We start from the raw sequence: 16,889 nt of genomic DNA on the forward strand, positions 1-16,889 counted from the left end.
AACAATTGAATGCTCTTTCATATTTAAGTATAAAATATAGGGGTGCCATTTGAAATTTCAAACTAGGGGGAAGTCTAAAATGCAATTAAGCCTGGTATCAGACTTTATCCTCAACATCTAAATTGATGTGTTTTTTGTTTAAATTAAATTAAATTTAAATAATTTAGTTATTTAGACTGTAAAGTTTTGAAATGAAAATCCTGTATGTATTCATATCACACATATACTTTAAACCTGCAGACTTTCTATGTCATCTCTGTTTAAAAGGTTTAATATACATGAAGATATTTTCTGAACATAAACATGTACATTATCCCACATTTATCGAAAGTATCTATGGCTCTGAAATGGCATTCGCAGTAAGGCACACTGTGTGTTTCAGAAAAAAAAATTAAATCATTAAATCTTACCACTACACAGTCCTTCCAACATCCCTTATTGATCAATCATTTAATAAGAAATTGCCACTCTTGTTGTTCTTTTGTAAACACCAACATTTCCCTGTAGCCTATAACACTTTTCACGCGACTTAGTTCATATCTCTCATCTTCTTTGAAGCTATAATATTTTGTTTGAGTGCCTACAAAATATGTGACTTTTCTCAGTCAATAAATTAGTATTAAATTGTAACAAAACTAACATAATTCAATTTAAATCCTGTCCAAATTCAACCTCGCAAATTTCTAGCGCAATAATTAACAACAGATCCCTATTAGAAACAACAACAACCAAATTTCTTGGCTTAAAAATCGATAATGTGTTAAATTGGAAAAATCATATTAAAGAAATTACCCCCAAACTAAATTCAGCATGTTTTGTTATTAGATCTATGCAAAAGATAGTAAATATCAATACCTTAAAAACAATATACTTCGCATACTTTCACTCGGTAATGAGTTTTGGAATAATATTCTGGGGAAATTCCACAGATAGTAACAGTATATTCCTATTACAAAAAGGGTAATTAGAATAATAGTAGGTGCCAAATCCAGGGAATCTTGTAGGACTATTTAAAAAAAACAAGCCCATGGCTTGCCAGTATATCTTTTCATTAATAATCTTCCTCTTATGTAATCGTGAAAACTTTGTAACTAATTCAACAGTTCATAGCATAAATACACGTCAAAAAATGACTTCCATACTTCATCGGCAAGTCTATCATGCTATCAAAAAGGAGTGCGTTATAAGGCAGTAAAATAGCCTCCCTATCGATATAAAAAATGAAACTCAAAACATAAGATTATTTAGGGCCAAATTAAAGAAGTATCCAATTTCTCACGCCTTCTATTCTGTAGGTGAATTCATGACATTCAATAACGCTTCATGAAATTGATACTAAAACTTTGTGTTGTACTATTAGACTATATTGTAAATTTCTTCTGTATATATTTCATCTAGACTGTGACTATAAATTAAGACTTTATAATAGCATTAAGTTTTTTGACTTGTTCCATATTCTAGCTGTGAAGCAATGTATGAATACCATGGAATATTAATAAATACAATACAATAAAATAACTTAACATAATTAACAGTGACTGAGTCTTAACATTACAACTGGGCAACATTGCTAAGGTGCGAATGGCTCATGTTGTTTTGAACAGCTAAAATTCCGCGACCACCACGAACTAAGTCGCATGAAAGGGGTTATAGTCAGTGTTAACTCTTTCCCGGCTTACCATGGTAAAGGAGAAGCAAAAGATCAAAGCATGTACTGAAAGAGAAGCTTTTAGTCAGCAATATCCTGCACTTACTTGTTTTTAATAACAATCCAAAACCAATATGCGACAACAAAAGGTGGTTGTGAGAATTTTGCAGGCAAATACACTTATGTTTAAAGTTATCACAAATCTGTGAACGGATCTGAATGTATGTCAGCTGACACGTTCTTCTTTAGCAATGCAGAAACCAGCTTCATTTTTCTTCCCATCTGGTTCTTACTCTAGAGGAGATAATACAAATATCAGCAGCAGCCTTTCACACTGCTTTTGTATAGGTACACCTCAAAATTTCGAAGTATTCACGTAAATTAAATTTAACAATACAACCTATTTTTAAAAAGAAATAATATCTGATAATTTCTACACCACACCATTACTACAATAAGAATAAAGTTTGTAATTTAGATTTAAAACTTAGCTTGAACATTACTAGAAATAATAATAATAATCATCATCATCCTGTCAAGTACTAATCCCAAAAGAACTGTCACGACCTGAAAAAGCGATTTTCTTGCAATCTTTTCATAGGTCGACCAAGTGACCGTTTCCCATTTGGACGATACTTCATTACTGCCTTAGAGATCCTGGATGAAACCATTCTTGAGATGTGTTCCTTCCAGTTTAACTGATATCTGGAGATATAGTCCAGTATTGATGACACATTAAGTTCTTGAAGATTTCTTTTGCTTTCGATAAAAGAAATCTCAGTATTCAATGCCCAATACCAAAAACTGGAAAGACAATGCTGAGTAATTAACATTTTTTGACTCTATAGCTGAATTCAATCTGCTGTCTTCCATAAACTGAACTGTCTGTCTGGTATTTTCTCCATGTACAGTTGGAGATGTGGCTTTTTATTATTATGACTAACAAAATATGTCACGTATTGTTAAGAGTATGAACAAATTGAACTGATGTGGGTAGATGTGGACAACATAGTCATAAAATCAGGCGTATGGTGCTCTGTACATACTGTGAGATGTGATCTGTTTCATATTCCCGCCAGTTACAGGATAGCAGTAGATATTTTCAAAATTCGAAAGAAGTAAAAATGTACTACAGAAACTTTAAGGCTCAATTGTATAAACCATTTAATCTTAGATCAGAGGTTAAATTGATCCTCGTTCTAGCTGAACTTGGAATTTTGTGTTGTATAAAGTCTAATCTGAGATTAATTTGTCTTAAACTAAAGTCAACTCTGACTGAAGAAATTTCTTCGATTTAGTTAGATGATCCAAGTTCAGTTATTTTTTTTCTGTTTGAAATATACGAATGGCAGATTGTGCAAAAAGAATAACCATTATTATTAATATTAATAGATATAGTAGGTACATTTATATATATATATTTTTCAATTTCTTGCCTTAATACCCAAACGTTCTTATATTTTATAAGGCTTTATCGTGTTCAGCAGTATCAAATAACATAACCTATAATTATATTATGTTTATAACAACCATTAATTATTATTAATGGATATGATGGGTACATTAACTTTCAATTAATTGTATTACTAAACGAAAATTGTCGTTTTATAAAGCTTTATTATATTTAGCAGTATCAAACACCATAACATGATAACAATTTGGAGAACGGCCAACCTTCTTCTTATTGTCCGCCATTATTTACATTGCAAAAAAAAAAAACAGTATCTCCAACAGAGTGTAATACGGAAAGTCGCGAAAAAGTAGTTGTAAAGTCACTAGATTTCTCATTATCAACAAAGAAAGATTAAATTTTGTCACTATGGGGTGCTAAAAAGGTCACTAAATCCCTATTTAAGCAATATAAAAGTTAAAAGAAATTGTTGTTGAAAAAGAGTTAAAATTGCTAGATTGGCAACACTGAACAAACCTGTATAACATGGTCCGCACATCACGTATTTCACCTGTTTATGCGATGTTGCCAAATCCTTTTCACGTGAACTTAGACTGCATTTGAACCAAGGTAATTTGATCGCAGAAAAGTTTTATACAATAGAAGAAGTGTCTGAACTCGGTTTACTTTTCGATCTTCGATCAAAGTTGATCTTTAGTCAGGGAGTTTTACACAATTGGGCCTAAAAGTTCCATTAAAATATAATCCATGGCACTACAGCCCATGAAGGGCCCAGACCAACCAGTTGGCTGCTAGTCTCACGTTCACATGCCAAAGCAGAGGTGGACGATCATCCAACCAAAATGGAGGTATTGTGTGATGATCCCCTCAGCTGTTATAGCTTGCTTTCGCAACCGGATTTTCCTACCTTCATAGCTCCCCAAGCGCATCACGATCCTGGGTGAGAACTGGTCCCATACTCTGGCCGAAATTTCATGAGAAAATTTCTTCTCCCATGAGAACTCGAACCAGAGCGCAGGATGCCTTAGACCACGATGCCATCATCTGTTATGGTTACCATTGGTTATTAATAGAGAAAAATTCGCTCCGGCACCAGGGATCGAACCCGGGTCCCCAGTTCTACGCAGTTCATTGGTTAGAGCACCCAGTGCGTAGAACTGGAGCGCTGGAGCGAATTTTTCTCCATTAATAACCAACAGCAAAACTTCTTTTAGATGTTTGTCACTTATGTGTTTTCCACATATATTCGTTTTTTTTCGAAGTCCCAGCAAAATTTCCATACTTTCTATGTTAATTTATTTCGAATACACATTTTCTGTTTATTCATTTTTACACTTATACGATCATATTTTAAACCCCAGGAGATATAAAACATCGCCTATATCTTCTAAATGAATTTTGCTCGAAATTAGGTTTGCCACGAAAATGTAAGGACGCGAATTACATCATATGTTCATTGCTAAGATGAGGCCCACTTTGAAATTCGAAGCTGTCCATGTATGCTTCCAATAATATTGTGTCCTTTAACGACAATGTTACAGCTCTAGAAACAGTGGACAAATCATGTAACAGTTACTAGCTTATCATAATTTGAGGGTGTGGTTTATTCCATAGGAGTGAACAGTTCAAAATAACTCACTTTTTTTTTTTTTTTTTTTTTTTTTTTGTAAAATAATCATACGTTATTAAATGAAAATGACATGCTAAGAACAAGGTAAGTCTATTTCGTAAAATTTTCTGGGTTGGAGTTGAAATGTAATATATTAGCCAGTTTTGAATCTCAGCAGCTGAGATTTGCTACAAATAATACACCAAACTCTCGCTAATCTAGTCTCTTTCTAGTGTACTTCCTATCACTTCTACTATAACATTTTCTGGAAAATTTGCACTGGTGCCATGTGTCATACTGTGTACATAAGTACATAATTATTTATGTACACATGCACCGACCACGTGTGAAATATTCTAGCTTCGATTTAGAAAATGTAAGCGGAATGGTTGGCACAGCATATAACATTAAATTTAATTATACTTTTAAGCACTCTCAATAACCTGGCACTTTTGCTAATCCGACACTCCTCTGTGCAAAAAATAGCCAGATTAACAGGAGTCTACTGTATTACATTCTTCAAGAATATAATTGTTATAAATTTTGGTACTGCATTATAGACTCAAAGATGGCTTAACTACGAAGTTCTAAATTTCTCTTGTGAAAATTTTATTAAATTGACTTAACTTGTTCTCCCTACATAGTCTTCAAACGCTATTTAAGATGTTATTAAATGCAATTTCAGTTATACACTCTTCTCATTTATAAATTTTCTTTTACAGAACCTCTAAAAACATATAGGCCTAAATGAAATTTTACTGTATACAGGGTGCGAAAAAAGTTCGTTTACAATCAGCGTATTCCGAATCTCACCAGACCGGTGGACAACAATGATGTCACGCTGCAGCAAAATAGGAACAAAACTGCTGGAAGGTTCGATGGCTGTCATGGCAGCTGTACAAGTTGTTGTTTGTGCTATACTAGCAAGATTTTGCGAAATTTTCGTAGTGTCATCTCGTTCAAAGAAAAGAGAGCATAAACAATTTATTTCTTGAACTGATAGTAATAACTGGTCCATATTTTTTTTTTTACATTATGTTCATTACAAACAATACAGCAGAACCAAAGCAGAACACACCGCCATGACACAACAGTGCACGATGTCATTCGTCTGCTAATTCCCGCCCTATACAAGAACCAATCAGATTCACTGACGGCGGCTGATGGAGACTGCCACCACCTCTGCAAGCTAATGGAACTGGTGCGATACCGGTGGAGCATCAGTGACGTCATTGTTGAAATTTGGAACATCGTGTTGCCATCAGATTGCTCAGCGCTGAGATTCGGAATACGCTCAATGTTTCAGGGATGATAGGGAAGGTAAAAACAAACAACTTTTTTATGTGACAAAAGACAAAAATCTCGCAGATGTACTTTTGCCAATAAGTGTCTTAAATGGGTAGGTCGCTTAGCTACTGTCAGACCACTTACCAGTCAGCTCTGTTTTGACTGTTTTTTCTGCATCACATTTACAAACATAGTGAGCGAATTGGTAATGAAGGGTTTGCATTCTGCTAGCAATATCATGGCCACCTTGATCATCTGATCTAACCACTATGGATTTCTTTGCACGGAGGATATGAAATGTCTGGTTTATGAGACCCTAATAAATATAACTGAAGAGCTATAGTCTCGGCACTGTTATCCCCGGCATGACTCCTCCTCTTTGCTTACGTCTTAGGAAGTCAAGGCTCTATAAAGTCTAGGTAGGTAGTATCGTTCGCCATTTTTGTTCTTTCGTTGCCGAGCTACCAGACGAGGGATCTATTTGCCACACCATTAAACATTATCATGTCATAGCTCCTACGATAATGAATCAAACGCACTGTAATTCAGCAAATAAATGAGCGGCAAATAACATCCTCATGTGCTTTCTGCGAATGCCAACGAAAGAGCCAAAATGGCGGGCGATTATGTATTAAGTATTTATCCAGGCTTAGGAAATGCTTTACATCTTCATCAGCGAATCACAAGACGCACACGTTTAAATGTAGCCGACCTGCTACGTGATTGGCTGCCGGAAATGAGAGCAACGGGACTATAGTTGCTTGCATTGTTGAAGCTGTAGCGATATTCGACAAACTCCTGAAATTTTTTAGCATAGCCTATTAGACTATCCGTAGTGTGCAAAAATCAACTGTGCATTTCATTAAATGGAAGACAGTTTGAACCACATTTCTGAACATTTTTTTCACATCACTGCATTCAGGTAACAGAGTCTGAATACAATCTCTTCTCACCTCTTATTACCTTGTAGTGCCAAAATGACAAGACTGAAAAGTTTTTGTCACATAAGAAGATGTTTGTTTTTCCTCCTCTATCACCCCTGAAACATTGTAAACGAACTTTCTTGACACCCTGCATTTATTTTTAATACCCTCAAATAAGAGTAACATTTAATTTCTTGATCGATAAGTTAGAAGAGACTGACAAAAGCTACAATTAATTTTTAAGAAACCTGTTACTCACTACTGATTATCACTGAATGGAGTAGTCTTCTGAACAAACCTAATTCTTGTACAAAGAGTCACTCAGGTCGCATAATACTTGTCTTTGGAAAGGATTGCTGTTATTCCTTCACTACACCTTTTTATGTTCATTTAAATCTGCTTGTTGCTAGGATCTACATCTGAGAAAGACAATGTCATAGCAATGTGAGAAGCAATGCATTGTGTGTATTAAATAGGCTACACTCATGTAAGATAAAATTTGTTGCTTTTATGGCAAAATGCTACTCTGCACTGCTAGCACTGCATCTGCATATCTTGTATCAGTATGTACAGTAGTGGCAAAAAAAAAAAAACCGGACCGACCCTTGTAGCTGATTTCAGAGCCTTGTTCACTCCAGAGCACGATAGACTGGTAACTAAGACTTTCATGGTTCGAATCCTGCCTGGGAAGGAAACTTTTTTTTTGTTCCTTATTAAAATTTATTCCCAATACTTTTCGATTCCAGCGATATTTTACTACTTAATTAACTTATTATTCCCAGAACATTAATTTTACCAGCAATCGAAAAGTATTGGGAATAAATCTGAATCAATCAATCTTCTTAATGTATCCAGCTGTTTGCTGACAACATAAAGTCCACTATAGTCCACTGTAGTCTATTCAGTTGTTGTTTTTCACGAGAAATGAGGGGTATTTTGATCGGTGTTCATTATAGATGCCTATTGCTAGTAGCCGGGCTGTCCCTTCTGCAACTGGTACTGATGATTTTAATTTACTTCTTTTGTGGTTTATGGACGGACAGTATAGAAGAATGTGTTCCAGATCTTCATCATGATTATTACACCTCAGACAAGTAGGATTATGAGAAATGTGAAATCGGTGTAGGTACAATTGAGTGACAATGTGACCTATCCTGGCTCTTGTTAAAAATGTTTGAACATGTCTGGGCAAGTTTTTGTACATTTCCAGGTCATTTGGTTTCTTTTGTACAGACTGTAAAATTTTTCCTTTGTCAGAAGAGAGCCAATTGTTGATCCGTAGGTTTGTAAAATGAGACTTTACTGAAGCAAAAGCATTGGATAGAGATATCACTTGAAGAGGTCTTGGTTGCAAATATGTTGCCTGTTTTGCAATATTATCGACTTTCTCATTTCCATGTATACCACAATGACTAGGTATCCATTGAAATTTACAATTCATTTTATATATCAATATGCCTGGTAAATTATTAATAAGTATTTAATGAATTTCAATCTTAAGACATATCAACTTGCAAATGTTTATTTGCTATTTAATAACAATATGTGAACGTTTTCGCCGTTTAGGGCATCTTCAGATATAACAAAACATATAATCTGGACCTATAATAGTAAATTATGCAAATAACAAGGAATAGAGAACAATATATGTGATACATGAAATTCATGAGCTTTATGTAAAATATGACATAATACAGGATGAATATTGAGATAATCTTTGAATTTTGAACTTAGACTGGACGAATATTTTATTTTATACATATAGCTCATGTTACAATTAATATACAATGATTAAAATTTGTCAATGATGTTAAATTTAAAATTTACAATGATGATAATAAAATATTTTAGAGTAATCATGGCTGAAAGTTGTCGTAAGTTACAAGATAGTTTGCATAGTTGATGTTCGTGTGTTTTGTAATTATTTCACTTAGAGAGGCCGTTGGCATTTGAAACGGATGTTGTTTGACGTTGATGACTACTTTACAATTAATATACAGTGATTAAAATTTGTCAATGTTAAAATTTAAAATTTATAATGAAGATAATAAAATATTTAGAGTAATCATGGCTGAAAATTGTCGTAAGTTACAAGATAGTTTGCGTAGTTGATGTTCGTGTGTTTTGTAATTGTTTCACTTAGAGAGGTCATTGGCTTTTGAAATGTCTACTCTAATGTGATGACATCCTATTACGTGTCCTCAGGTTTATTGAAGTATATAAATGAAGAAGTTCTATAAATTTGTATGTGCTGGTGTTGGTGTGTTGGTGGTTTTAAGAGAACTCCACCACCAACACCAGCACATACAAATTTATAGAACTTCTTCATTTATATACTTCAATAAACCTGAGGACACGTAATAGGATGTCATCACATTAGAGTAGCCATTTCAAAAGCCAATGACCTCTCTAAGTGAAACAATTACAAAACACACGAACATCAACTACGCAAACTATCTTGTAACTTACGACAATTTTCAGCCATGATTACTCTAAATATTTTATTATCTTCATTATAAATTTTAAATTTTAACATTGACAAATTTTAATCACTGTATATTAATTGTAAAGTAGTCATCAACGTCAAACAACATCCGTTTCAAATGCCAATGGCCTCTCTAAGTGAAATAATTACAAAACACACGAACATCAACTACGCAAACTATCTTGTAACTTACGACAACTTTCAGCCATGATTACTCTAAAATATTTTATTATCATCATTGTAAATTTTAAATTTAACATCATTGACAAATTTTCATCATTGTATATTAATTGTAACATGAGCTATATGTATAAAATAAAATATTCGTCCAGTCTAAGTTCAAAATTCAAAGATTATCTCAATATTCATCCTGTATTATGTCATATTTTACATAAAGCTCATGAATTTCATGTATCACATATATTGTTCTCTATTCCTTGTTATTTGCATAATTTACTATTATAGGTCCAGTTTATATGTTTTGTTATATCTGAAGATGCCCTAAACGGCGAAAACGTTCATATATTGTTATTAAATAGCAAATAAACATTTGCAAGTTGATATGTCTTAAGTTTGAAATTCATTAAATACTTATTAATAATCCATTGAAATGTTATTTCCTTTTGGAGTTCTTTTAGTTTACTTAGTTGTTTCTGAATTGGAATAATTCTATGTGCATATAGGTTTGGAGTCGATAAGTATGCAAATAGATTTTTCAGAAATTTGAGTAACACACTCAAGAGCAGCATCAATAGCTAGCAATTCAGTGTCAAGACTGGAGGAGGATGAACTTGGTATGAAATAACTTTCTTGATATTTTGGAATATAATACCCTGCTCCTGATGTCCCATTATTAGGATCTAGAGATCCATCTGTATAAATTTGAAGGTGATCCTTATATGTACTGCAGAGTAGTTCCATGGAAACTAACTTAAGAATGTATGGAGGATCATTTTTGGAATGATTTCCTGGAAATCATATGCTATATTCTGGAATCACCCATTTCCATGGAGGAATTTCGTTCACAACTGGAGTTTTAGCAATGAGTGTATCTGTGATATAGATTGGTATTTCTTCTTTTTTTATTTTATAGAAATTACACAGGATACCATCTGACACTTTGAAGAATATCTGAGATCTGGATGAGGCTTGCAATTTTAAATGTATTTTTAGATCCTTTTGTAATATATATTGTGTGAGTGGTTGAATATTACATTCAATTTCTAGGGCAACAGTTGACGTGGTAGTTTCCTTCCCAGGCAGGATTCGAACCACGAAAGTCTTAGTTACCAGTCTATCGTGCTCTGGAGTGAACAAGGCTCTGAAATCAGTTACAAGGGTCGGTCCGGTTTTTTTGCCACTACTGTACATATCCTCAGAGAATGGAACAAGTACGAGGATTAGCCCTAAAATTGTGTATACTGTGCATGTGCTCCACACCTCATGGACATAAGTAGTTTTAGTTTTGTATGGTACTTAGTAGTGTGAATTCCTCTGAACATATACTGCAAGTTAGTTGTCTCATTCAGAAATATGTCTGTGCTGAAGCAATTGAAACAGGAGACGAAATTCCGTCAGAACAGATTGCTGTATTGGTAAACTCTATACAGTTGCACATCAACACTGAGATGATATACTTTTAACCAATAGAATTCTCCGGGATCGAACCCAGGACCTTCAGCTCTATGCACTGAATGATCTATGACTGAGCTACACCGGGTCCTGGGTTCGATCCCCAGTGCCAGAGCAGATTTTTCTCCGTTAATAGTACATAATGAACATAGAGAATTCTGTTGGTTAAAAAAATACCATCTCATACATTCAGTTATCTCACAGTAAATAACTGTTGCTTCCTTGGCTGCCCAAGTCCCTTAACATGAGTGCGCTCCATGTATAATGATGTAACATCGAAACATGGAGTAGGTCGTAAGAGAAAATCAACGAGAGAAGTTCGACCCAGTGCTGTGAATTGAACCTCGGAGTAGCTCAGTGATAGAGCATTCAGTGAATAGAGCTGAAGGTCCTGGATTCGACCCCCAGTGCCGGAGCAAATTTTTCTCCATTAATAATACATATTTATGAATCACTACAAAAGGTATGTGTGAGTACAGTAGATCATAGGTCAATTTTCTGATGGTTTAAATATTTTCTTCAAGGTCGTATTTCTCTGGAAGGTAACTTACATTCTGTCAGATCTCAATAGCTTAGGGCCATATTCATAGACATTCTTAGCGCAGGCTTCAGGTGGATGATCAGCGAACTAACGTTTTTCGTATTCATAAACTAGTGTTAGTGACATGATATAATGTGAATCCTGTACAACTAGTCCATAGCCGGGGCTTGTTTAGCACGCTCGTAGTGCGGGCTAGCGAAATGTCTATGAATAGCACCCTAAGAGACTACACTTCAGCTGCTGCTGACATGAAAAGAGATAACCAGAAACTCTAGAATATCCAAATCATCAGAACATCGCATTTTAAGAGAATCTTTAGAAAAGAGAAACATTGCTGCTTATTGGATTGCCCTTAAGCTGTCACTGAACAAAAAGCAAATCAGAAAGAAACTGTGACTTCGTTTCTCAATCACTATCAACAATGATTGCATGATTTTATTGCCTTTAGTAATCTCTTAATTATGGAGGTGATTGAACCTTTAGTGATCTCTTAATTATGGAGATGATTGAACCTTTAGTAAGCTCTTGATTATGGAGGTGATTGAACCTTTAGTAGCTCTTGATTATGGAGATGATTGAACCTTTAGCGATCTCTTAATTATGGAGGTGATTGAACCTTTAGTAAGCTCTTGATTATGGAGGTGATCGAACCTTTAGTAATCTCTTAATTATGGAGTTGATTGAACCTTTAGTAATCTCTTAATTATGGAGGTGATTGAACCTTTAGTAAGCTCTTGATTATGGAGGTGATTGAACCTTTAGCGATCTCTTAATTATGGAGGTGATTGAACCTTTAGTAAGCTCTTGATTATGGAGGTGATTGAACCTTTAGTAATCTCTTAATTATGGAGGTGATTGAACCTTTAGTGATCTCTTAATTATGGAGATGATTGAACCTTTAGTAAGCTCTTGATTATGGAGGTGATTGAACCTTTAGTAGCTCTTGATTATGGAGATGATTGAACCTTTAGCGATCTCTTAATTATGGAGGTGATTGAACCTTTAGTAAGCTCTTGATTATGGAGGTGATCGAACCTTTAGTAATCTCTTAATTATGGAGTTGATTGAACCTTTAGTAATCTCTTAATTATGGAGGTGATTGAACCTTTAGTAATCTCTTAATTATGGAGGTGCTTGAACCTTTAGTAATCTCTTAATTATGGAGGTGATTGAACCTTTAGCGATCTCTTAATTATGGAGTTGATTGAACCTTTAGTAATCTCTTAATTATGGAGGTGATTGAACCTTTAGAAATCTCTTAATTATGGAGGTGATTGAACCTTTAGTAATCTCTTAATTATGGAGGTGATTGAACCTTTAGCGATCTCTTAATTATGGAGGTGATTGAACCTTTAGTAATCTCTTAATTATGGAGGTGATTGAACCTTTAGTAATCTCTTAATTATGGAGGTGATTGAACCTTTAGTAATCTCTTAATTATGGAGGTGATTGAACCTTTAGTAATCTCTTAATTATGGAGGTGATTGAACCTTTAGTAATCTCTTAATTATGGAGGTGATTGAACCTTTAGTAATCTCTTAATTATGGAGGTGATTGAACCTTTAGTAATCTCTTGATTATGGAGGTGATTGAACCTTTAGTAATCTCTTAATTATGGAGGTAATTGAACCTTTAGTAATCTCTTAATTATGGAGGTGATTGAACCTTTAGTAAGCTCTTGATTATGGAGGTGATTGAACCTTTAGTAATCTCTTAATTATGGAGGTGACTAAACCTTTAGTAATCTCTTAATTATGGAGGTCATTGAACCTTTAGTAATCTCTTAATTATGGAGGTGATTGAACCTTTAGTAATCTCTTAATTATGGAGGTGATTGAACCTTTAGCGATATCTTAATTATGGAGGTGATTGAACCTTTAGTCATCTCTTAATTATGGAGGTGATTGAACCTTTAGTAAGCTCTTGATTATGGAGGTGATTGAACCTTTAGTAATCTCTTAATTATGGAGGTGACTGAACCTTTAGTAATCTCTTAATTATGGAGGTGATTGAGCCTTTAATAAGCTCTTAATTATGGAGGTGATGAACCTTTAGTAATCTCTTAATTATTGAGGTGATTGAACCTTTAGTAATCTCTTAATTATGGAGGTGATTGAAACAGAAAGAATTAATGTGACTTTCCAATACGAAAATATGACACGTAAGGGATTTCTAACTGATATATCTAGGGTTAAAATTCTATTACAACTCAAAATACATTCTTAAACTACAATATTAATAGCAAACATAAGGGTTTAGATGCCATAAGGGTTAAGGGTATAATTAAAAACAGACTGATCATATTTTCTTACCTTCAACTTAGAGATCATGTTCTTCTCACTGTCATCACTCACGGACTTGTTGAGCAATAACCTCTTGGCTAAGTGTTGTTTGTAATAACGTTCAAAAACGTCCTTCTCTTGCAAGAATCTGAACAGGACCATGGTCTTGTCTAGAACCATTTCTATTTCTTGCTCTGTCATCTACAAAGAGAATAGCCACATATTATACACTCAGATATTCATCACATGTTCAACTTTGAGCACTAAAAAGGCAGAAACTTTTTAATATTGATATATTTCATGTCAACAATTTCTTTCATGTAATAGTTTGACCTCACACTTCCGTATGTGGTGCCACTACTAAATTCATTACATGTACATTTTCATTGCAGAACGTTCTTTATACTTAGGTCCCCTTGTAAAGTACACTGTATGATTCCTGCACCCCTGTACTTGTCATACAATCTTATGCTTAATCTAATCACTGCTTGAGAACTAACTCTAATACTTTCTATTTCTCTTTGTCTTTCTACAATACTGTATTTCTCTTTCAATCCTCTCTTAATTGTTAACTACATCCTCTTATTTCTATCATAAATAATTTTTCTTATTAATTTATCCTCCATTTAAACCTAATACCTTTAATCTAACTCAGTGGTTCCCAAACTTTTTGAGGAGTGACCCACTTTTGTGCTAGATTTCAGTTTGTGACTCCCTAGCCCACTACCATACAGGTTTTTGACTCCATTGCAAAAATACAAATCCCTGCAAAATAGTAAACAATTATGTTACTCAAAACCAGTAGATACCAACCGAAGTACGATTTTAAACAACAGCTTTTTGAGTATTAATTACGACAGTCACAGGTGGATACCGAATCCGTTGCATTCAACTGGATGAAATTAAAAAAAAAAAAAAAAAAAAAAAGAAGTAAAAACTCGTTTAAATATGTATCTGCTGATGAAATGTTGAAATTAGGCCATTAGCAACCTCATGCAAATTAAGTTTCTCATCTATGATTGTCATCAAAAGAAAAGAAAGAAATCTCTAATTTTAAAATAACATCACTGTGTGTATTGAATATTTAGTCCAGATTTGAGAGGCTACATTCTGAAGGAAAAAAAAAAAGGCAAACTTATAATATTAATTATTTGTTACTTTGTAACGGCTGAAATATTTTTCTATTTATATTTTCAATGTTGTTTATGTTTCTAAATGCAAAATAAACATATGTTAATAAGGCGTTTTATTTTTTTTTGTAAATCATCTCGCGACCTTCTTCAGCTCTTTACACGACCCCCACTTTGGGAACTCACTATCTAATTTATTAACTTATTCTATGACTTTCCACTTTTACTTACTCTTTACTCTATTTTTTTTCCAGTTCGACTTATAATGTTCTAATCATGTCTACTCTTACTTTTCACTAGTCACTGCTTCATGATGAAACAGGTTCTTTTTCCCTTCACTATTAACTATAGTCTTGCTTCATACTGTAATCTTTCGTCTCCCCCATTATGATTTTCACACATCTTCCTGTCGATGACTATGAATCTAATGAGCAGATAATAGAGGTAAGAAGAAGGAAAGAGAAGGAGAGGAGTCCAGGGTTGAGAATAATAGGAGAATCTTCTAAGGGGAATATGGAGAGTATAAGGAAAGGAGTCTTTGCAAGTGCAAGTCCGAGTGTAAGTTACGAAAGGGACTGCGACGAAGAGAAGAAAGAAGTCGAGAATACAACAGACAACGAAGCGCAGATGGTCAAAGTCCAGTAACCGTGGGTGATATTGAGAGGGAACTAAAAAAGATGTGCAAAAAACTAGATGAAACTTGTTTAAAAATTCAGCGAGTTATGTGATAGTTAAAGAAACAAGGAAATGCAAACTAAGACGTGTGAAGTGTAACTTAGAGATCTGACTTAGTCTGAGGGATTAGATGCGGCCAAAAATGTGAGTATTAGATCAATTCGTGCAACTGAAGTGGAACTGTGAATAATATAGAGGAACAAGTAATGAAGTGTTAATAGAAGATGAATAGAGTAAATTAGAGAGAAGAAAAGCAATATGGTAGCGAGACTAATAAGAGTAGGAGATAATATGTAAATAATAGGTAGGGTTTGATGTAATTGAGAGGGAAAATATGGGAAGTGAGGAGGTAGAAATTGAGTGCAAGCAGTGAGAGCGAACCGTAAAAGTTATCCAATAAAGTGAAAAAGTGATAAGTGAATCGAATCAAGAAATAGCAAGGAGGTATCACAAACATTAGAACATTGCAATAACAATTGAGGCAAATAATATAATAAGAAAAAGTAGATGAGATAGTAGAAATATTAGTGAATACTAGTCAGAGATAGAAAGGTTTTAACAATAAACATAAAAGTAGGGATAACAGTAATGAAAGATGACAATAATAGTAGTAGAGATGGAGGAGTAGATGTAGAAGCGAATGTTTCTATATAAGAGTAAGGTGGACAGTATTGCATAGCGTTATGGAATTATATTGAGGGAAGATAAAGAAGGTTAAGAGTTGTAAATACTGTACATCAGAAAGGATGGAGGAAGAAATAGACAGAAGCTGGGTTAAACTTTAGATAAGTGGAAGATTTGGGGAGACATAGATGATAAGAGAAATATAAAGGATATATGATGGAATGTAAACAAGGTAGTGGTGGACCGTATGCAGAAATGTGAGGGAAACCATACCTGAAAGCTGTATGATGACAATAAATATGAATATAAATATGAATATGAATATCTTCCTGTCCCTATTTCCCCACAAAAAAACACTTTCATACGCTTTTCGAAACTTCTTTCTACTCTACCTAGAACTCTGTTCTCAAACTCTCTAGAACTGTAACCACTGTTTCTTCCAATAGTTCACTGACCGCATAGGTTCAACTCATCACGCAAGAACTTTTAATACAGGTAGTTTACTGTTGTATTATCATGTTGGAATTCTGACAATAAATCCATAACCAGCTTAAGCTGATGGACAGATATCAATTTTCTGAAGTGTTGGAGGGTGTACTGTGAAGCTGGCAAAAACAGACACTTCTCATGGGATGACAGATG

General features: G+C 34.2%; 1 protein-coding gene across 1 annotated transcript in view; it reads right to left on the reverse strand.

The window, feature by feature from the left end:
• Positions 1-16,889, reverse strand: part of Cul3 (cullin 3) — a 93,427-nt gene that overhangs the window by 20,916 nt on the left and 55,622 nt on the right. The window contains exon 8 of the mRNA XM_069836116.1: positions 13,849-14,019. Within this exon, the coding sequence (XP_069692217.1) occupies positions 13,849-14,019 (171 nt within the window). The remainder of the gene's footprint in view (positions 1-13,848; positions 14,020-16,889) is intronic.

The sequence above is a fragment of the Periplaneta americana genome, chromosome 9, assembly GCF_040183065.1.
Source record: "Periplaneta americana isolate PAMFEO1 chromosome 9, P.americana_PAMFEO1_priV1, whole genome shotgun sequence".
In the NCBI taxonomy this organism is placed as follows: domain Eukaryota; kingdom Metazoa; phylum Arthropoda; class Insecta; order Blattodea; family Blattidae; genus Periplaneta; species Periplaneta americana.